This window comes from Nannobrachium achirus (genome assembly GCF_963921795.1).
Source record: "Nannobrachium achirus genome assembly, chromosome: 19".
In the NCBI taxonomy this organism is placed as follows: domain Eukaryota; kingdom Metazoa; phylum Chordata; class Actinopteri; order Myctophiformes; family Myctophidae; genus Nannobrachium; species Nannobrachium achirus.
Genome location: NC_137826.1, coordinates 29939093 through 29962273, shown reverse-complemented (window position 1 = coordinate 29962273; position 23181 = coordinate 29939093). Strand labels below are relative to the sequence as shown.

At 43.9% G+C, this 23181-nt stretch overlaps 1 protein-coding gene across 1 annotated transcript; it reads right to left on the bottom strand.

The window, feature by feature from the left end:
* Positions 1-1051: 1051 nt before the first annotated feature.
* Positions 1052-23181, bottom strand: bco2a (beta-carotene oxygenase 2a). Its single transcript, XM_080749901.1, has 12 exons — positions 23075-23181; positions 12663-12867; positions 11561-11772; positions 10746-10861; positions 10482-10584; positions 8360-8488; positions 8067-8227; positions 7513-7680; positions 6408-6545; positions 4472-4654; positions 3127-3237; positions 1052-2348 (listed from the first exon to the last, which is right to left on the bottom strand). Exons 1-12 carry the CDS (start codon positions 23100-23102, stop codon positions 2232-2234), a joined length of 1671 nt encoding a protein of 556 aa, XP_080606027.1. The 5' UTR covers positions 23103-23181; the 3' UTR covers positions 1052-2231.

Genomic DNA, 23181 nt, shown 5'->3' with positions numbered 1-23181 from the left:
CTCGGCATTAATAGCTAGATTAAAGCATTCTTTTTGAGTGGTTGTTGGGTACTGGAGGCTGGAGCGAGTGCACATGCACACACACAGTAGAGTGAAAATGCCAGCTTTTATTTGTTTTACCAATTCTCATCAGATTTATTTTCTTTGTTTTTTAATTGACCTGATTTAATTATCTGATTTTGATTCAAGGTTAAGTTCAACTTAAATCAATTCCTTTACATTTTAAACACCTTTTCCCGCTTGGATGTTTTCTTCATGGATCTCTTTATCCCCAAATGAAACAGTGTGTCTCCAGTGGTCTGTCTAGTGCAGTTGTTAAAGTGAACTTGTAAATGAAATGCCTGGACTAGGATTCATCACCTTTTTTGGAAGGCGTGCCGGTCTGAAGATTAGCTTGTTTCCTCTGACTAGAAAATCTCACCTCTTCCGATCCCTGTAACAGGTCATGGGTCTGGTGACTATTCTTGACAAAGTTTTCTTTTAGAATGACATTTAAATTCCTACGTATTTCAAGGGATTCCCTCTTGACTGCCCCCTCTGGTGAAATACAAAGTAGTAGACATTGAAATATAGTATATGAAGTAGGCTATCCACTCGAAGAAGCTATTAGTCTCAGAGAAACATGAATATTAATACATTCTTGACTAGTGTCTGTGAGGGGTTCAGTTGCATTCTCCATGCGTTTAGATATCAAAGAGCACAGTCTATCACAATGTAGGAACTACCAATTGTTGATAGCTAAGTGTTGCTAGTTAATGCAAATGTAACTTAAGACTAACCCACCACTTTTCTTCCCATGTAGTAAAGGGACAATTGGTACTGTAAGGTATTCACACACATACTGGCAACAGATCAGTTTCATTGTAGTCCATGCCTTTATGCATCTTGAGATCCATCGTGTACTGACCTCTAGTGGATGGTGTGAAAAGCCTCTGCCCTCAGGCTCAGCATTGATTGAGACATTATGAGGTGACTCTGACAAAGACACCAGACAGCTAATAGTGTTCTCTGAGTAAGTCATGACAACAAAAAACAGAAACAGGAAAGTTGATGACTTTGAAAATCTGTATTTGTATAACAAATTGCCAACATATTCATGTAATTACAGGCAGTATAGAAAATCGGTAAACATGTGTAAAAAGTACAAAAGTACATCAAAAGTCCACAAAAACAAACATTGACATTAATCAAATAATGTGTCTGTTCCATCATAGCATCCTTCAAGACACTGCTATCCAGTGTGTAGTCCCTGTCACTGCTAACCCCTACGGTTCATCATGTGGCAGGGTTTAGATGAGCATGTGTCTCCTCCGGTACACATGAAGTCACAGGCTACTTCTTTTCAGCTGACAGTGAGGGGTTTTGCAAGTGGAGGAACATGCTATCTGACCCTGTTCCTCTCCTGGAACAGTCGCCCTGACCAACCTGTAGGATTTCGCTAGTGCAGAGACAGAGATCACCCTCTCCACCCCGGGTTCCCACCCTCGAACAAAGCCAGTTGTGTTTGTCCGGACAAGCCGGAAGCACGGTTGGCGATTTGAATCCCTAGTCCCAGCGTAGTGGGCACTTTTCCTCTGCACACCCAACATTTTATCTGATACTTTTGGTCACATGCATCCTTCTTAGAGGTACAAGACATTGTTAATCACAATGTGTATATCATGTTAAATGAATATACAATCTCATAGAAGAGAGAAATAGAGTGTTGAAGTGTGCAGTAAATAATTGTAGTGGTGAAACAATAGAAATAGAGATTACCAAAAATAAGCAATTTCAAACATTATCTAACAATCTTCAACATCTGCTAGTTTGGCAACATTCTGACAGTCAGAGATCACCTCTGCACCACTGCTTAATAACTTGAGTCTGAACAATAAAACAGCAGTGGGTTTCTGGCCGCTACCATTGATGGACCATAAACACGTCCAAGTTAGATAACCACTGCGTGGGTCCGTAATTATGCCAAACAGGTGCTCTTTTGAGAGGGTTCAATTTCAGGTCAAGACAAGTTCCTTTCCTTTGTTAAACATCACATTGGAAAATAAGCCTTTATTAATTATTACATGGCAAGGAATTAAAAAGCGCAGGTGACCGGAGGCCTTCATCAGGGTCTGATGAGGCCAGAGTTCACTGCCTTATTTTCACTGTGATGTTGAACAAAGGAAAGGAACTGTGTTGTTATATTTGCAACATTGTATCTGCTGTTCTTCACATTGTGCAATTGAAATGATTTAGCATGAGGCGTTGAAGGTTCCATGGAAGCCATACGGAATGTTCACAGGTACATTGGCTCTTCCCAGCTCTTCATATGTCTTGGCATCCAAAACCAGAAGAAATGTGCCTTTGTCCTTGAAAGAAGAGTATAATGTAATCAATAGAGGGTATGTGCATGCATAAAGTGAATGGCAGATCGAGTGGTGAGTTTTAACGTCGTTTAAGGTCATTTAATGCAATCAGATAGGACTTTTCTGTTTGGATGTATGGGCTGCCAAGGCCAGAAAGTAGGTTTTTTTGCCACTCAGTAGGCGTTCCCGCATAACTTCCGGGTATGATGATGATGTCATGCGCATACCCTCTATATCAAATGTTTCATTGTGACATTATGATATGGGTGACCTAGTTATGTTCTATACAAATTGAGAGGAATTCTGTGAAATGATCTACATTATGGTGTACTCAGACAATATAAAATAAAATAAATAATGTACAACGTGGCTCTGCAGGAGTCGATGGGACTCTGACTGGGCTGAAACCTTGCCCAAATACATCATAGATGTCATAGCCAAATAATTGACGTCACAGGCTGACCACAGTCCAAGATCCACATTGGAGGATTATGATTATGATGCAACAATGTACATTGTCAGCTTGACATCAATGACATCGCTCACATTTTCCTAAAAGCACACAACGCACACAACGCCTCGCGGTGCGAGGCGTTGTGTGCTTGTAGATCTGCAGTTTTCACTACTTTTGTGTGATGGCCTTGTATGATGAAGCAGGGCTTTACTTTGCGATGGAACATACACATTTGAAACTTGGAGATACGAGGTTTCGACCCGACAACGACGATATAGACCATGATGACCAACATGAGAGCAGCTACGATGTGTGTTAGAATCTTACCTCTGAGGGAGTGAGAACCACAGAGAGGATGACTCCGTCATCTTCATCCACTGCATCGGGTGAAGGCACAAACACAGGCTCAGAGGGGTAGAAGCCCTTCTGGTACCACACCTGCAGTCACACGCACGCACACACACACGCACGCACGCACGCGCACACACACACAATCAGAACCCTACTGTCATCAATGTGTCAGTGTACCTTGTCAATCTGTGAGTCCATTTTATTAGAAATAAATGAATGTAAAGGAATGAGTGCATTAACCATTACGACCCGAGATTCTACAAATGCCTTTTAAATCCTTTTAAGGTTTTTGAAAAACGTATGTTTCTATGATCAGTGGTTCTCAAAATTTTTAAGGTTTTTTAACTCATACCTCGCGATCCCCGTAGAGACCGTAGATTTCCCGCTGTACCGCGCTGCCATGCCCGTAGAGCCCGTAAAGTTTAATTAGCTTTAATCATTATGAAAGGATTAAAAGTATTAGCGCAGATTTTCGCTGATTCTGGCTCTTTAGGCCCGCCCCCCTAACTGTATCCGGTCATTTCCGGTCTGGACCGGATCCAGCTTTCCGTATCCAGTCTGAGCCTGGGCCATAGTCCCGCCTCCATTGGTTTACTGTGTAACAGAGGAGAAAGCTACTCGGCGATGGAACACTCGTTTTTCAATCGGATTTTTGCGTTTGGAAACTTTGATCCAGTCTCTACACGCCTGGATTATGATCCCCGCACATATCGTGCGTTTTGTGCGCGAACGTGTCCACGTGTTACCATAGCGCACAGTTGGCTTTTTTCAATGCTTTTTCATGTAAACACTGGCTGATAAGCAGAGATACAGCGTGGCAACGGATATGTCTTTTTCAATGGGGTTTTTTGTATTCGAAAGCTTGTCACCGAGTCTACACGTCTACTAGATGAGTTGCGCACAGATTGTGCACGATGCGTGCGCGTGCCCACGCTAAAAGGTAAGGACAATTTGGCAGCTGCTTACTACAGCTATGTTTAAAATGGCAGAGAAAAAGTTAAGGACCCCTAGAATGATATGTACAGTATATGACTGCGGACCCCCCATCTCAAAATATTTTGTTACAGGGACCCTGAGAAAGAAAGATTTGAGTTAAAATGTTTACTTTAAAACTAAATATATACATTCAAAGATTTGCACAAATTTTCACGCAAAAATAAATAAATAGCAGATCTACAAGCTCACAGCACTCGGTGCCGCGCTGTGAGCTTGTATATCTGCTATTTTTTGAATAGTTAAAGCATAAAATAATTGTTAAAGTGGTTAAAATCTAGAGTTCCAGGTCTAAATGGGATGAGATGTATGGGGAAACCCCGACCACCTTGAGACTCTTGTCCATCAGGTCCATCTTGAGCAGAGAGTCTCCCACCAGGTGTCTGAAGCCACAGCCATAGAAGTAGCGGTACGGACGGGTGTTATTTCGCCCATAGTTGATCTGTGGGAACTCCAAGCCACCGTATTCGTGAAGGTCATTTCCATGGAGGTCCTCATGCTGGCAGAACACCTGATGATACAGAGAGAGAATTAACAATCCATTGCGGTTTATCCACCACTTTCCAACATCCCATCGCGCATTGCCCATTTGGTGGGCGGCAGCTTCCGGCGCCGCAGCCGAGTGTGATCTACAAGCTCACAGCGGTTGCATCTGCGACGTGACGCGAGCTTGTATGTCTGCTGTTAACCGGAAGTGATCCGCAGATAATGCTACAGTAAATTCGCGCAGAAACAGGTGGATATTTACTACAAATGAATAATGTAGCAAGAAAGCGGAGTCTATTTAACTATCTATCTATAATAAATTCCAGGAACTGTCTCGTGTGTGAGCAGCTGTCATATTACGGACGCCATACTGTTAATGTCTGTCGTCAAAGACTAGACTGGCCTCCTCTGACAGGTACTGCATTAGTATCTAACTTTAATTCCAGGCAATATACAGTACAATTAGCGGGGGACCACTCGCCCAACATGGCGCAGAATGCTCGCCCCCCAGCGAAGCAGACCACTCGGCCCGCTTGTTGACAACAGACTACAGCCCCTAATATCAAGTCAGGAAGTAGTAGTAGGCAAAAAAAAAAAAACGGTTACGACGGAGACACATAGTTACGTCCCGTACCCCGAGTAGGTTCTGATGTCGAGAAATACCAGGTGAGTCCAACTGTTCCGAGGTCTCCGGATTTGACTGGAGCAAGTGGACTTTGGTGGGGAGGGGTGTTCGGGTACTAAAGTATCTGCCCACAGCCGCAGAGCTTGTGGGTTGGAATCCACCGTGGTTCTTCTAGTGTCTATACCAGGGGTTTTCAACTGATTATGAACCAGGGACCACCAACCGGACTAAGAATCAACCTGGGGACCACTGTTGTGTTGGGAGGAGATACAGGCGTGGTGTGGGAGGAAAAGCTTGAAATTAAATAAGGACTGTTAAGGGCTTGGTGTGCAATGATTTAAATCATGCCATTAACAGTCATTATTTAACTGAAATACTGTATGCTATTGGTCCAAGAGCTCAAAAAAGGTTGAGAACCACTGATTTATTCCTATCCCAAGGCTACCCTAAGTCAGTTCTCTTAAACTTCTATATTACATTAATTATATTGTCACTTATGAGCAGACACATTCAATTATATGTGCACATTTCCTAATAATGATGACTCAACCAGTCAATCCGGTACTTTCCCTTCTTGAGATTCTAACTCCTTTTGGAATTTCTTGACATCTGTCTTCCCAGACAACATATACGCGTCATCATAATGTAGGTCACCTGGGTCATTTATTGAGCTGTTTCTCAACTAGACTTCATGGTCCCTGGTCTATACAAACACAATTGGCTCGTGTTCAGGGAAGGAACTGGGTGGGAGGAATCCTACGGGCTGGGACTGCGCTTGTCAGCAGGGAGTGTTGGGCGGGAGGAGTAGAGCAAAGGCTCCACGTCCTCCCAGTGGGGGCTCCTCACTTGCAGGTGAGTCAGTAGGATGCAACAGCCGTGACAACACAGAAATGTTGTGTGGGAAGGAATTACAGTAATTGGCATAATGACTAAATTGGGGAGAAAAAAGGGGGGTAAAAAATAAGAATCTTTGAAATACATGGGTCCGACCGTTCCGAGGTCGCCGGATTTGACCCGGTTGTATAAAAGTACTAAAAAAAGTACTGTAGGTAAATGAATATTATATTGTTTGTATTCTATAAAAGTATGTACTGTAGGTGAACAAACAGTATATCATTTGAAATAGATGACACAAGCCGTTTCTCCAACTCACCTTATCTGTGCTGATTTTGACACACGTTGCTTGACTGGAGGGCCTTGTGTTTAGATTTGTGTCAGATGGAGTATCATCGGTCACGTTAAGAGGCAGAACGAAGCGTCGGGGGAAGGCCCTTGTCATGGTGTTGTACACCTTGAAGAGGACAGTACATTATTACGGTAAAATTACATCCTCCAAGTCCTCCAACTGTTCCTCATTTTGCTGGGGACCCCTGGGACTCCTGGAGATGTACGTAATGTAAAAATAATCAATAGAAATATTCTTCGGCCTGTCCATCATGTCCTAGTATCTGAGCGAATAGGGGAAAGGAATCAACGTCAAGGGGCCATTTGGAACCCCCTCAAGGAACCATGAGGGTCCCCCTCCCAGACTATAGCGATATGTACTTTTACTGCCCCTACTGATGATTACTTGTATAGTATTGTCTGTCTATACAGTATGTCTTGATGAATTGAACACATGAATATAAACAAGCCCTCGTGGCCTTTTGTGTTAACCTTTTAGCATTATTGTATAACTGTACCTCTGTACGTTTTGCAAACTGTTTCAAGTATTCAATCAATCAAAAACAAAATGTGTAAGTTATTTGATGGAGAACAAAGTTTTGTGTTTTGTGATTAACTCAATGTCCAGCCACTGCGCAAAACAAATGAGAACATCAGTATAGCTTTGTATTTTTCATAATCTTTTATTTGCAAATTGTTCTCTGTTTAGTTTAATTTGAGAACTACTCATGGTCTTACTTTTCACTTTAGTTATTTATGTTTTTGACAATTCTGGTTATTGTTATTGGTCAACAATGTTGCAATAAAGATCAAATATTGATGTCTAAGTAAGAGGAAAAACTGTGTGTGTGTGTGTGTGTGTGTGTGTGTGTGTGTGTGAGAGAGAGAGTTTGTCTAGCTATACTTATGGGGACTGAACGCATGTTCACACAGTCACCTGCAGGGGACCTCTGACAGTGTGGGGACAAAATAGTAGGTCCCCACAACAGTTAGTGTTAAGGTTATGAATGGAAGTCTATGTAATGTCCCCACAAGTGATGTAAATATATTTTGTGTGTGTGTGTGCGTGTGCGTGTGCGCATGCACATGCTGACCTCATCCAGTGCATCTCCTGACTTGCGCAGGTTCTGGATCAGATAATTATTAATGGCCTCGCCACTGTCTGAGCAGCACATGTCGAGCATCAAGAAACCGTCCTCCTCAAAGGCGTTGATCTGATGGAACATGGACAGGGCCTTGGTGTGGTACCTCACTGCATTGGCCTGGGGGGGTGAGTGACAACGCCATTTCATCAGCACAACCACTTTCACACTGGCATCCATATCGTCACTGTCCGGCAGAAACCTTGTATCTCCAAGTTTCAAATTTGTATGTTTTTTCATAAAGTAAAGTCGCACACAACTATTGAAAATAGCAGATCGGACAGTTTCACTAGTTTAAATTGTTTTTAAAGTGATAAATGCAAAAGAGCAGTTTTGGACATACAAGGTTTCAACACGACAACGACGATATTCTGGGGACCAGGCTTTATAGGCAAACACTTTCAAGCAAAATAGCAGATCTACAACATTTTGGAATGAGGCTTAAGTGGTTAAAAAACAGTCTGTGGGTCGTAAAATCAACTTCTCATATTTACAGTAGATCTCACCTGTCCTGTATGCTTGTCAACAAGGTGAAAGACAGTTTCTTGCTGGGGGTCCCAATAGATACCCTCACTCAACCCCTTTCCTCTTAGTTTGCATGTGACTATCTTCAGCAGGTCCATCTTGATTGGCTGCTCAATAAACACCACATAGTTCTCAGACATGGCTGTTAGAATGAAAGAGACAGCAGTCAAAACAGAGTTCACAATAATGTATAATATAATGAATAAGACTCACTATTGCATGTAATGAATGGCTTACGGCTATGAAACATCACTAATGAAGAGTGTTGGATTACCAAAGCTGTGATAGTAGGAAGGATGGGACTTGTTTGCTGGCACAATAGAACACAGCACTTTAGCTCCTTGTAGGGTGTCCGTGCTGTCTCCCTTCTCTGGTGGAACTCTAATAATGTTGTAAAGGGCACCTATAGAACAGTAGGGCTGTCACAATTATTACATACATTACTCATAGTTCCATACATTACTTATTGTGTGGAGGTATGGGGAAATGCTTATAAAACAAATACAACCCCTATTTTCTTATTGCAGAAGAAAGCTTTAAGAATAATAAATAGATCAGATTATTATGAACCCACAAATAAACTCTTTATTAAATATAATACATTGAAATTCCATGATATAGTAGCACTGAAAACAGTTTTGTTGGCATTTAAGGCACAAAAGAAGATACTTCCATGCTGCATTCTTAAGTTCTTCCAAAAGAAAGAAAATCGATATGAGCTGAGGGGCAAATTCAGTTTTGAGGTAAAAACAGCTAGAACAAATATTAAAAAAAGATGTGCTTCGGTTATGGCAAAAGAATTATGGATAAATTGTGATAACAACCTAAAAACATGCAGTTCTATCTTCATGTTTAAGAAATCCTTTAAAATTAAAACAGTAAATCAATACAAAACTCTATTATAAATTGGAAATCTTTATTTTAGTAAATGAATTCTAACTTTATGTTATCGTTATGTTTTTTTTGTATATTGTTTGTTTTTATGCAACACTGCTAGATGTTGATATAAGTAGTTTATAATTAGATTTGTAAAAAGGGTAGGCACTATAAGCTAAGGCTTCTTGCTTACACCTTTTCGGTCCAAATTTTGTTTTTTTTCTTTATTTTAATCTGTTTTGTTTTAATGTTTTTAACATTGTACATACTTTGTACTTTAAGACCGAAATAAAATCATTCATTCATTCATTCATTCATTCATAATCGTCTAATCGCGATTATTTGACATAATCTCGATTATTTTTCATAATCGTCATAATCGTTTCCATGTTCAAAAATGTTCATATATATTTTTTTTAAAGTAAAAAATAGTGGAAATAGCAGATCTACAAGCTCACAACGCGTCGTTGTGAGCTTGTCGATCGGCTATTTCCACTATCAATGTTCTTTTTTAAGTATAAAGTTGTCAAATATGTCAGTCATTTATTTGTATATTTAGGTTATGTGTCATGATTGCCAGGTGCAACTTCAAAGCCTAAAAGCCAAACAGAAATGTAATTGTCAACGATAAATACACAATTAAATCGTTAATCACAATTATTTGAGTGACAATTAATCGTCATGTAAAATGTCATAATCATGACAGCCCTATAGAACAGGGTACAATTTAGGCATTTAGCAGGTGCTCTTATCCAGAACGACTTACAACCAGCAAGGTAAACCGTAAAGCATACTGTACATCAAATGCAGAGAGACAGTGTAGTGCCTCCGTAAACTAGGACCACTGATGAACCAATAACTTATAGCTTCAGTCGAGACAATATACTAACAAAATAATCTGTACATCGAAACTAAAAGATACTAGGTAAACAATGAACATCTGTCTAAATAACAAGCTACTGTACCTAACACTGTAAAACAAAGTAAATAGACATGTAAATAGACTATAAATATTTTGGTAAACAAAAAAGGCCTCCTAAACAGGTTATGATTTGACTTAATGAAACCATAAACAGGATCTTACAATGTCAAATCTGAGTTAAAATGTGTACATGAAAGTGTGTTAAAAAGTACATAGACAAAGTACTCGAGACAAACATTGATAATTGCCACTGGAAGTGTAACAATGGTACAGGCAATTAAAAAAACGTACTGGTAGTTATGTTTCACTGTCGACAAATTAAGACCTTACAAAAGTATAATTAGTGATATATTATGTTGTCAAATTTGTCATTGCATAATGTATGGTGATTCATACACAAAGTGTGTTGCCATTGCAATCTTATAAGGAAGGAACAGATGCCTCTTTTATTGTGTTTCTTTTTATTGCCTCTATTCTTTATTTCCCTATAAATGCCTTTTTATGCATTATGTAACACACTTTAAATTCCCTTTGTGCATGTAGGCAATACAAATAAACTTGCCTTTGGTTCCCTACAGGGACATATTTATAGACTAACCTTTGCTGCCGTAGGAGTTGCCCATATTGTAGGAGGTGCCATCAGGGTCATAGTGTGGGTGAGCAGTGGCTCCATTTACAGCTATGAACTTGCTCCAGTCCACCTAATGTATAGCAAAATCCATACAGGAAAACGGACGTATAACGGTCAGCCATTTTCCAAGAATATCGGGCTGGTTTGATGATGTCTGTGGTGTGGAACTGTAAGTTGTCAGTTCATGCCTGCTAGTTTAAAGGTGTATTTCATTTCAAATCATTACTTTACCTTTTCCACAGAGTCCAGGCTCTCCGGATCCACTCTGTGCATGAAGTTGGTCTCAGTGCTGACATAGTAGTCACCCTTGTATTTCACAAAGCTGACACTTGCGTTGTCTGTGGGCTCTGCAATTGCAAAATAAATGATGTCAATGTGGTGATTTACACTCAATTAATCTGTGCTCCATAAAATCTTTGAACACAGTGGTGATAAACTGTGGTGAACAGTGATCTACTCTACAGTATGTGGTTTTCTAGCTTGCAGTTGCCGTGAAAACACACATGTGCCTGGAAAACATTAATGAAAGTCTTTCTCCCCCTGCTTGTTCCTCAACACATAAACACATCCTCTCCATTATATAACATCGATGTCAGAGTGGCAAACCCATAGACCGTAAAAAAGTGTCCAGACGGAGTCAGCATGTGCCGTTTCACATACTAAACTGCGACCGTCGGTCGTAATCAATATCATTCATGTGAACTAGTATGTTTATGCATATTTAGTCATAATAGTCAGCCTAATAATCTACAATAATGATTATACTAGAAAGAAAACCATTTTAGACAATACTAAACTATATTTCATTTAATGAATTTACCACTATTGTTGCACTGTACTTTGTGGGCCTTTTTCTCTCCAAATCTACCTTTGGCTAATGTTTCCCACAGAATATGGATGCTGGGGTTCAAGTGTTTAAAACTTAAGATAAACAGGAATCCACACTTAAAATACCAAATGTGGTACAGTTACATAACATCCCTTTACTCGAACCAACACTACAGTACATGTGTTCATGAATCAGCCACCTCTCATCAGTCACTTACGAATCATCTGGAATCGAGAGAGAAAGCGCTGGAAGAAGTTTTGACAGGGGTCAGGCAAGGCGAGGGTACCAAACTCTGACATCATGATGCGGTCCCTTTCACTGTTCTTCTTGTAGGAATCACTCCGCAGGAAACGACTTTTGTACGTCACCTGGCCGTTCTCTATCTTGAACTGGTGCAGCAGGGCCATCCCATCAAACCAGTGGTTGTAGCTATATATGATGGATAGCACAGGTGAATGCTCAGTCGCTAATACATAAAGACAACTTTAGAAACCATGAGAAGAACAGTAGAAATAAAGTTATTCTTTTTGTAAGGTTAGTGAATCCCCCTTTTTTCTTAGCTATTAGTTTATTTAATGCCACTAAATGCCACTACTGTATTATGTTTAAAAGTCATGACCTAGAACTGCACAGTATGCCACTTATTTGTGTCATCTGTCTTCAGCAGTAATGTCTCAATGTTTTGATGGAGTGGCACTGAAGGGGCCAGCTATCCAATCACAGCTCAGCAACATTAGCACAGTGGTTCTCAACCTGTGGGTCGGGACCCCCAGGGGGGTCCCCAAATTATTTTGGGGGGTCCCCAGATGATTGACTTAATGTGCAACGTTGTTTTCTCACTCAACAGTAAACAAACCAACATAAGGTTTAAGTGTATAGAGGGTAAATAAACATTTCTAAAGTGACAATTTAAGGACATTTTAATACCTCTAAAATGACAAATTAAACATTGGCCAAATATTAGAGGCAGAAATTGTTTGCGAGGCGTTGTGAGCATGTAGATCGGCTATTTTCACAATGGAAACATGGTATACCAGAATTTAATGCCTCAACTCTTAGTGCTCGTCAGTTAAAATATAATTATTTTGGGGGTTGTGGCCTGAAAAGGTTGAGAATCACTGCATTAGCAGAGAAGGAAAGCAAGTCTCCCACTACAGTAAGATTGAAGATATCTTTTCAATTTACATTTTAATATGTAAGCGATTATATGTAGGGTGAATTCAAGCCAGATAATTAATTTAGCTCACTGTCTCGAAGCCTTTTCAATTCCACAGGGAAACCATGCCGATATTAGATTGTATTGTGTTTGCATGACTCACTGTGTGTTTCCAAACTCAAATTTTCCCGGGCCATTGCGAAGGAAGTTGCCACAGATCCACGAAGGAATGGTGCCCTGCACTTCAGTGGAGATTGGTTCAGGGGTCTCCTCTACAGTGCGGACCAAAGGGGCAATACTTTCCAGACCCTTCACCGCTGTAGTGAGACATTCTGTCATATCTGCACAGTCAGGTGGCTTGGATCCATCTGTAGCAAGTACATAGAGAGCACTGTGATATTAGATGATGCAGATGACATTCTTCAGCTTGCCTCTGAATCTGCTTATTCAAACCTTTTTCTGACAACTAAAACATTCTCACAGTTATGGCATGGCTATGAAATCAACTGGCATCAGTCTGAGGTCATGCCCATGTTCGAACTATGTCATCCTTTAATTTTCTCTGATCTTTGCTCTGCCCTGCAGGAGCTAACAAGCATTAAAAAGCTGGCTTAAGTAGACTATACTTTGAAGAAAGAGTGGGCTACCGTTTTTATTCAGTGTTCATAATATGTTTATAATGATGAAGTATGCTGATGATGTATCCCCCCCACACAGAGTCACAGAGGCTAAAATAGCCTAATGATATTGATAGGCCTAATACCTTTTTTAAATTGGAGATGTCATCCCAGGGCACGGAATAGTCAACCTAGGGTTGGGAGAAGTCATCCCAGGACCAGAGAAAACCCACCCAGGAGAAAATTGGAAATCTCATCCCCCATTATATGAAATCCCGACCCGAATATTTTCGAGACACAGAGGGGAGACAGAGAGGGGGAGAGAGACACACAGGGAGAGAGAAGTTTAGGCGTTCCCTGTTTGAAAGAGAAAATATTATAACCTCTCTCTCTCCCCTTCTCTCTCCCCTCTCTGTCCGCGCTGGGGGGGGGGGCAGAACGCATTCCCACCTAAACGATCAGATGCTTATTCAACGTAATCATGCAGCTATGAGCTTTTACCTGTGGTCAAAGTGCGGGAAACTAACCTTGGATTGCCTAAATGTATTTCCTTTCAAGCAGGCAAAAATGATGACAATGATGAGTCTAGGTAGGTAGGATATTCCTCTATAAACGCACCATGCGTTTGGGTGTCTCTCTCTTTCTGCCCAAGTAGCCTCGAGGAAAGCAGCTGCGATCACTTCTCTAACGACCTATTTGTTGACGTGCAGGGGTGTTGCGCAATTAATGTATGTGATGTTGTTGCCTACTGGCAGCAACCTATCAAAGTGGTCAAGCTATGAATGGGGCCATTAGCACTTGCATTCTTGCCTAGTGGTCAGCAGAATATTGGTCTCAAGTACCCTATGGTCATTTTGAAAAAGATATGATATGATATTAAACTGTTTAGGGTGACTTTGTTAAACAAAGAAAACGTCCAAGTTTAAGGTACAACACAGGTATTGTGTGTGTGTGTGTGAGGGGGTGGAAGTAGCGTTATCCTTTTTATTTTTTATTTTCTTTAATAATTGTTTGTTTTTACAATTATTTCCTTTTGTTTGAGCATGTTTTGTATAATTTCTCTAATATGTTTCGTTGTGATAATGCTATATTGCTGTCTCCCTCTAACAACCTCCTCTCTTTCCATGTGTGAGTCTGACTGCGAACTGATAGGATAACTAGACGCCGGTGCTGGCCAATGTATGGGGGACTGACGTCATGACCAGCCAATGGGCGGCTGGCAGAGTGGGAGGCGGCCCTTTAAGAGGAACGCCAGGCTCAGTCTAGGTTGACAAGCAAGGGGCGCAGACGTGTGTGTGGAGCAGGCTGAGGGAAGTGACTCAGGTGGCCGGCTGTGATGAGCAGAGAGACAGGCACAGGCCGAGCCAGGCAGTAACTGAACTGAACCTTATTGAACTAAAGTGCTAGGACCGAGTAGCGCTTTACCTTACAAACCCAGCGGATTCCAGACGGTGATCCGGGTGTCAGCGGTACCAGGCAGGGTCCGGCCATCCAGAGACGAGCGAGAGGGTCCTGACGAGCCGAACCGGCTACCCGGCTAACGAGAGGGGTCGTTGTGACTACTGTGGTGTCGTGCGCACTATTCGCAGCGGCAGGTCACAAGCCTGCCTGCGTGTGAGTATCCAATCCTGTACACCACTGTCACTAAAGTCACTGGCCTAGAGTTGAGCTGTATAGTCGTCACGACAAGGATACTGGCGTATTCTTTGTATTCACAGAACGGTGGACTAAAGACGTAGATGACCAAAGATGAGCTGTGTGCCGCTGTGTGTGCCATCCCACCTGCTGTAGAAGTCACTATTCCCACCTGCTGAAACGATACTCTGCCTATTATTTCATATCTGCTTAGTTATATAACATTTATTCGTCCTTAAATCTGCGTTCCTTGCATTATAATTAATTATCGTAATTAGTATACTATTACGATTTGAGGCCTTAACGAGCCGGTACCATAAACTAAGTGCACTTTAATTGTCACCAAGAACGTTACGATAAGAGAAAGAAGGGGGGTTTGAATTAATGTTTTATTGTTGACAGTGCTCTTATTTTTAGTTTTTAGTTAGTTGGCGCCGTAGGATTTTAGGGTTCCCTTTTATTTTATTATTGTGTTTTTGGCGTGATAGAGGCCGCTGTAACCTAGTAATAAAGATTGTTATACTTTTCTAAACTGTCGTCCTGGTCATCCTCTCCTCATGATTTATATTGCTCTGGTGTTCCGTAAACGAACTTGTGTGTCCCTAAAGGTTGTGCCTTTTGTGCACTTATTTTCCTCTTTAAACGAGGTGGCGTTGTCGGAAACTTATAATTATACAATCTGCTAATGATAATACTTAATAATATACAACAAACCAAAAAGGTGTATTTACAATTATTTATTGGCAAATTCAGTAACAAGGTAATGACAAAGGTACCAGTTTAAACACTGGCGGTTGATGTGAGTGGGGCCACCCTTACATAAATTGGCGTTTGTAGCGGCAGGATCGGACACAGAGCAATATAGAGGAGAGAGTGAATAAGTGTGTAATTGTGAACTTGTTAATATGATGATGATGCCGGTGTATCCGGGCGCCCCGTGGCTGCCCACGTTTGGAGGTACAGAGGGTGAACTTAAGTACAGGGAATGGAAAGTACAGATTAAAGGGCTATTGGGGACGCAAGATGTTAATGAGGCTAAAAAGGTTGCCATTCTATTACAAACCTTGACTGATGAAGCTAGACGGCAAGTTAATGTGTTAGATGAGGGGGATCGAGATACTGTGGCCAAAATCTTTGCTCATCTAGATAACGTGTACAAGGAAACAATCCCTGTTGCAAAGGTACGCTCACAATTTTATAGTTGCGCACAGCGCCCTGGAGAGAGTGTCAGTGCCTTTATTCTGAGACTTAGAGAATTATTTTGTGGGTTGCGGCGTTATGATGCGACTACAGCCCCCTCCGAGGCCGTCTTGAAAGACCAGTTTCTTATGGGGTTAACTGAGGGCCCACTTGGTCAAGCACTGAGAATATATGCTCGACGCCACCCTGACGAAGACTTCGCCGCGCTGCGACAGGAGGCCTTGACGTTGGACACGGAACATGGAGGTACGCCAGCTACTGAAATCGCTTGTCATGCTATTAACCCCGTAACTGTCCCTGTGCCACCACAGACCTCTGCGTGGAGAGATGAGCTGAAGCGAGAAATAATGGAGGATGTCAAGACGCAGTTGCACGGTATGACGAAAGAGTTGATGAGTGAACTCCGACCGCTCATCCAGGCTGCCGCTCCTGCTGTGCGTCCCCAACCACCGCCGTCTGAGGCGTCCTATGTGCCACCTGCGCGCCGGTACGCGCCACCTCAGAGATATGAATGGGATGGGGAGGGGAGGCCCATATGCCGTCAATGCAAACGGTCAGGACATATAGCTAGATGGTGCACTACTAATCAGCCGTCGTTAAACTAAATCGTCCTGTTGCCGAGGTCCAGGCAACAGGAGTCCCCTTATCTGTGACACATACTCGGGCCAATGATGCATTTATCGGGCAATGCCCCATGATTAAAGTAAAGATGGGAGGCGTTCACTTAAAAGGGTTGCTTGATACAGGGTCCCAAGTCACTTTAATGCAACAGAGCTTATTTGAAGAACACTTCTCTCAAACTGATTTAGGTGCAGGGCCACTTGTGTTTAAATTAAGGGCAGCAAATGGCCTTGACATACCGTACACTAGTTATGCGGTATTTGATTTGGAGCTAGAGGGAGTGCAAGTCCCAGGGCGAGGGGTCGTAATTGTTAAAGATGAACACTGTACGCAGCCTTTGATTATTGGCATGAACGTAGTGAGTGCATGCTGGCGTACACTGTTTAAATGGCCTGGGAGGGTTGCGTTTCCCCCGCGTCAAGCGAACGCGTTGTGGCGAGACGCATTCGCTGCCTGTAAAAGAGTTGAGGCTGTGACTAATGATGACGGGTCTTTGGGTTATGTGTGGCCCGTCAGTCGCCAAAGGATTCGGGTCCCCGCCCGCAGTGAAATGGTTGTATGGGGACGCACACGTCGGGGACCGGGAGGAACTGACTTTGAGGCTCTGGTCGAGGCGCTACCAGACATGAAGGAATTGGGGTTGGCGCGCGCCTTGGTTACGGTACGGGGCGGGCGGGTCCCTATTCGTCTCTGTAACCCCTTTCCTTATAGCCTAACGGTGAGGCGCTATCAGAAGTTGGGGAAACTGTACCCTGTGCATGATGCTGATGTTCGGGGAAGTCAAGATCTGAGCCTGTCCATGTCCGCTGATGGCCTGGTGGATGTTGCCCTGGTGAGCGCTGCGGAAGACGGACCCGTGCGCACCCTATCCCAAGAACTCGGTGGGCTGGCTGATCGCACTGACCTGCCCGAGGGAGAGAAAGAGGGACTGCAGTCCATGTTGCTGAGATGGGAAAAGGTGTTTGCTGTACACGATGAAGATTTCGGGCGGACGGACGCCGTGCAACACCAAATCCACACAGCGGGCGCCGCACCCATTCGTGAGCGACACAGGCCACTGCCGCCCTCCATGTACAAAGAAATGAAGGCCTTGTTAGGTGACATGTTGGCGAAAGGAGTCATCGCGGAGAGCTGTAGTCCGTGGGCCGCACCGATTGTGCTGGTTAAGAAGAAGGACGGCAGCTGGAGGTTCTGCGTGGACTACCGTAAGTTGAATGCAGTTACCCATAAAGACGCGTTCCCTTTACCTCGTATTGAAGAAACATTGACCAGTTTGACTAAAGCACAGTGGTTCTCGACTCTTGATTTGGCCAGTGGGTATTGGCAAGTAGGCATGGATCCACGTGATCAAGAAAAGACTGCCTTTACGACCCCACTGGGTCTGTTTGAATTCAAACGAATGCCCTTCGGGCTGTGTAATGCGCCTGCTACGTTCCAGAGACTCATGCAGCACTGTTTAAGTGGACAAGTAGCTGAGTCTTTATTAGTTTATTTGGACGATATTATTATCTACTCCCCTGACTTTTGTTCTCATCTACAGCAGCTGGATCGGGTGTTCCAGCGACTATGGAAGCACGGACTGAAACTGCGCCTTGATAAATGCAAACTGTTACAACGTGAAGTGCAGTTCTTGGGGCATGTGGTGGACCGGGAGGGAGTGCGCCCCGACCCAGACAAGTTAGTGGCGGTGCGAGGGTGGCCAATTCCAACCACGGTGCGGGAGGTTCGTGCATTTCTGGGTCTTGCAGGCTATTACCGCCGTTTTGTAGAATCATTCGCTGCTATAGCCCGTCCACTGAATAATCTCTTAATTGGGGTCCCCGTTGATAACAAGTCCTCACAGAAACCGATTATATGGACGGCAGAATGTCAAGCTGCTTTCGATGCGCTAAAAGGTGCCCTCACCCAAGCTCCGGTGTTGGCTTATGCTGACTATGAGGAACCTTTTGTGGTATATACGGATGCGAGCAACCGGGGGTTGGGTGCAGTGCTAGCCCAAATCCAAGATGGGAAGGAACGAGTTATCGCGTATGCGAGTCGTAGTTTGCACCCAACAGAACAAAATGATGCTAATTATAGTTCCTTTAAATTAGAGTTATTGGCCCTTAAATGGGCTGTAACCGAGAAATTTAAAGATTATTTGGCTGGGGCGCGGTTCACTGTATTTACCGATAATAACCCGGTGGCGCACCTCCAGACAGCTCGCTTGGGCGCTATCGAACAACGCTGGGCGGCCCAATTGGCTTCTTTTACGTTTGAGATTAAGTACCGGCCAGGCAAGAACAATGCTAATGCTGACGCCCTATCTAGATTTCCTGTAGACACCGGGGCGGTCGCGACGGTGGAACTAACGCCCGCAGCAGGAAATGCTGGCTGGGCTGGTGCTGAGTGGCTGCGAGCACAGAAGGATGATGAGGCTATCCAGGTGGTGACGCGGTGTGTGGAGAGGGGCATCCACCCTACGTTGACAGAGAAGAGGAGCTGGACGAAAGAGGCGGCCCAGCTGTTGCGCCAATGGACGAAGCTGCGGGTGGAGGGGGGGATATTGTACCGTAATGTGACTGACCCTTACACCCAAGAAGAATATTTACAAGTTGTCTGTCCAGGTTCCAGGAGGAAGGAGGTGTGGAGAGAGATGCATGTGGCTGCGGCACATGCGGGGGTGGACCGGACGCTGGTGCAGCTCCGGCGGCGTTTCTACTGGCAAGGCATGGAGGGGGAGGTACGTCGTTTCCATGAGGGCTGTGTAAACTGTAGCTTACAAAAAACTAGGGTCGAGCCTAGAGCCCCTTTACAACCTTTCGAAGTCTCGTACCCCTTAGAAGTGGTGGCTATTGATTTCCTTACCCTGGGTCGACCTGCCGACACCTGTCAAAATATCCTTGTAGCCACAGATCTATTTACTAAATATAGCTGGGCCATACCCACACGTGATCAAACTGCTCAGACCACTGTTCGGGTGTTATGGACCCATATTATACAGCCGTACGGTTGCCCCGCCCGTTTTCATTCGGACAGAGGCGCTAACTTCGAGTCTGCGCTCATGCAACAGTTATGTAATAATTATGGTATTACTAAGAGCCGTACTACGCCGTATTATCCAGCCGGAAATGGTGGCGTGGAACGCTGTAATCAAACGGTACTTAATTTACTACGCTCGTTGGACACTGATAAGCATGGCCGATGGCCTGAGCATCTGCCTGAGTTGATTCATGCGTATAATAACACTCCTCACAGCGCCACTGGCTATGCCCCGGCGTTTCTAATGTTTGGCCGCCATCTGCGGCGCCCTGTAGACGTGGAACTGGGAGTACAGCCTAGGCAGGACAGATTTGGAGTGGGGGACTGGGTTCAGCATCACCAACGGCGGTTGAATGATGCGTATCGCACCGCAGGGCAAAGGATGGAAAGGATGGCAGGACAGCGCAAGCGCATGTATGACAAGAGGGCGGGTATCCCACCGTTGGTATCCGGAGAGCGAGTGTGGGTGAGAAATCGGAACAGACAGGGGCACGGGAAGTTGGCTTCTTGGTGGGACCCAGAACCCTTTGTTGTACTAGAAACAGTGGGCGAAGCTGGGCTAGTTTATAGGATTCGACCAGAAAAGGGTGGGCGAGATCGAACGGTGCACCGTAATGCCTTGAAAGTCTGTGTAGCGCCTCCAGAGGTGCCCCAGTGTCCCGAACCGACACCCCAGCAGCCAGTCGTGGGGCCGGTGTGGCAGCAGTGTTATGGTTTTTTCCCCGTAGCTCAACGACGTTCAGGGCGGGCTAATTTTGGGCAGCCGCCCGTACGCTACAGCCCTGGTTGAGTTGGTCGCAGGGACTGCTAATGATTTAGTAGGGGGGAGTGTGAGGGGGTGGAAGTAGCGTTATCCTTTTTATTTTTTATTTTCTTTAATAATTGTTTGTTTTTACAATTATTTCCTTTTGTTTGAGCATGTTTTGTATAATTTCTCTAATATGTTTCGTTGTGATAATGCTATATTGCTGTCTCCCTCTAACAACCTCCTCTCTTTCCATGTGTGAGTCTGACTGCGAACTGATAGGATAACTAGACGCCGGTGCTGGCCAATGTATGGGGGACTGACGTCATGACCAGCCAATGGGCGGCTGGCAGAGTGGGAGGCGGCCCTTTAAGAGGAACGCCAGGCTCAGTCTAGGTTGACAAGCAAGGGGCGCAGACGTGTGTGTGGAGCAGGCTGAGGGAAGTGACTCAGGTGGCCGGCTGTGATGAGCAGAGAGACAGGCACAGGCCGAGCCAGGCAGTAACTGAACTGAACCTTATTGAACTAAAGTGCTAGGACCGAGTAGCGCTTTACCTTACAAACCCAGCGGATTCCAGACGGTGATCCGGGTGTCAGCGGTACCAGGCAGGGTCCGGCCATCCAGAGACGAGCGAGAGGGTCCTGACGAGCCGAACCGGCTACCCGGCTAACGAGAGGGGTCGTTGTGACTACTGTGGTGTCGTGCGCACTATTCGCAGCGGCAGGTCACAAGCCTGCCTGCGTGTGAGTATCCAATCCTGTACACCACTGTCACTAAAGTCACTGGCCTAGAGTTGAGCTGTATAGTCGTCACGACAAGGATACTGGCGTATTCTTTGTATTCACAGAACGGTGGACTAAAGACGTAGATGACCAAAGATGAGCTGTGTGCCGCTGTGCGTGCCATCCCACCTGCTGTAGAAGTCACTATTCCCACCTGCTGAAACGATACTCTGCCTATTATTTCATATCTGCTTAGTTATATAACATTTATTCGTCCTTAAATCTGCGCTCCTTGCATTATAATTAATTATCGTAATTAGTATACTATTACGATTTGAGGCCTTAACGAGCCGGTACCATAAACTAAGTGCACTTTAATTGTCACCAAGAACGTTACGATAAGAGAAAGAAGGGGGGTTTGAATTAATGTTTTATTGTTGACAGTGCTCTTATTTTTAGTTTTTAGTTAGTTGGCGCCGTAGGATTTTAGGGTTCCCTTTTATTTTATTATTGTGTTTTTGGCGTGATAGAGGCCGCTGTAACCTAGTAATAAAGATTGTTATACTTTTCTAAACTGTCGTCCTGGTCATCCTCTCCTCATGATTTATATTGCTCTGGTGTTCCGTAAACGAACTTGTGTGTCCCTAAAGGTTGTGCCTTTTGTGCACTTATTTTCCTCTTTAAACGAGGTGGCGTTGTCGGAAACTTATAATTATACAATCTGCTAATGATAATACTTAATAATATACAACAAACCAAAAAGGTGTATTTACAATTATTTATTGGCAAATTCAGTAACAAGGTAATGACAAAGGTACCAGTTTAAACACTGGCGGTTGATGTGAGTGGGGCCACCCTTACATGTGTGTGTGTGTGTGTGTGTGTGTGTGTGTGTGTGTGTGTGTGTGTGTGTGTGTGTGTGTGTGTGTGTGTGTGTGTGTGTGAGAGAGAAGTCATATCCGCTTTGAGTGTGTGATGCTTATAGATCAGCTATTTTCAAATAAGGCTTTGGCTGTAAATGAGTCACAGCAATGAAAGATGGGGAGAGAGAGAGGTTATAATATTTTCTCTTTCAAACAGAGAACGCCTAAACTTCTCTCTCCCTCTCAGTCTCCCCTCTGTGTCTCACACAGCTGCTGCGTGCTGGGAGAAAATATTCGGGTCGGGATTTCATATAATGGGGGATGAGATTTCCAATTTTCGTGATTTTCATGAGGTCGGGGATTCCCTATACTGGGGTTGACACTTCCAATTTTTTAGGTCGTGATTTCCTAGAATGGGGGTCGACACTTCCCGAGTGACTTTTCCGCGACTAAGGTCGACTTGAAAAGAGGTCGTCTTATCTGGCTACCTTATTGATATCCTAAGTAGCCTTTGATACATTTTTTTCTTCCCTTTTATAAATAAAAGTTGCACATTTGAATTGAAACCTCAGGGTGCCGGAGGATTTCCGACTATGCTTGTTTTCAAGTCTGTGCTGTGCAAATATGTTTATTTATTCACGTCGTGAATCAGATTGCAACTTGGACTGACCTTTGATAGTCAGCTCCACGTACGGGGTTTTATTGACACAAAACTGAAGCCGAATCCCACAGACAGATGAACTTCACTAACGATACAGTGCTCCTTTCGGAACCATTCACTCCACGGCTGCTCCGGAGCGGCATAGCCGTGGAGTGAGTGGTTCCGAAAGGAGCTAATACAGTGCATGTGTCCGCTATGTGTTTTAACGTTCGCGTAGAAGCCTACTGAACGCAAACAAGACTACAGACTACAGTATAGGCCTATGCCTTTTCCTCAGAGATGGCAGATGAATGATCGGTATACAATAATAGTGTTGTTTTATTACCGATCGTGTGGCAGTCAGACAGAGCATGATGTGCTCTGATGTTGTGAATCCGAACTGTAGACGTGCTCGTGAGCAGGTAGAGGGGAAAATAGTTTTTGTAATGCATATCGTACTAGGAAAAAAACAGCAATTGAACAGGAGAGGACAAACTGAAAGAATCTTACCTCCAATTTCAAGCTTCACTGGTGCCATGATATCAACATGGGAGGCAGCTGACAACAATTACTTCCTATGGTCCTGCAGTACCACAGCTGCAGCGCATCCACGCCCC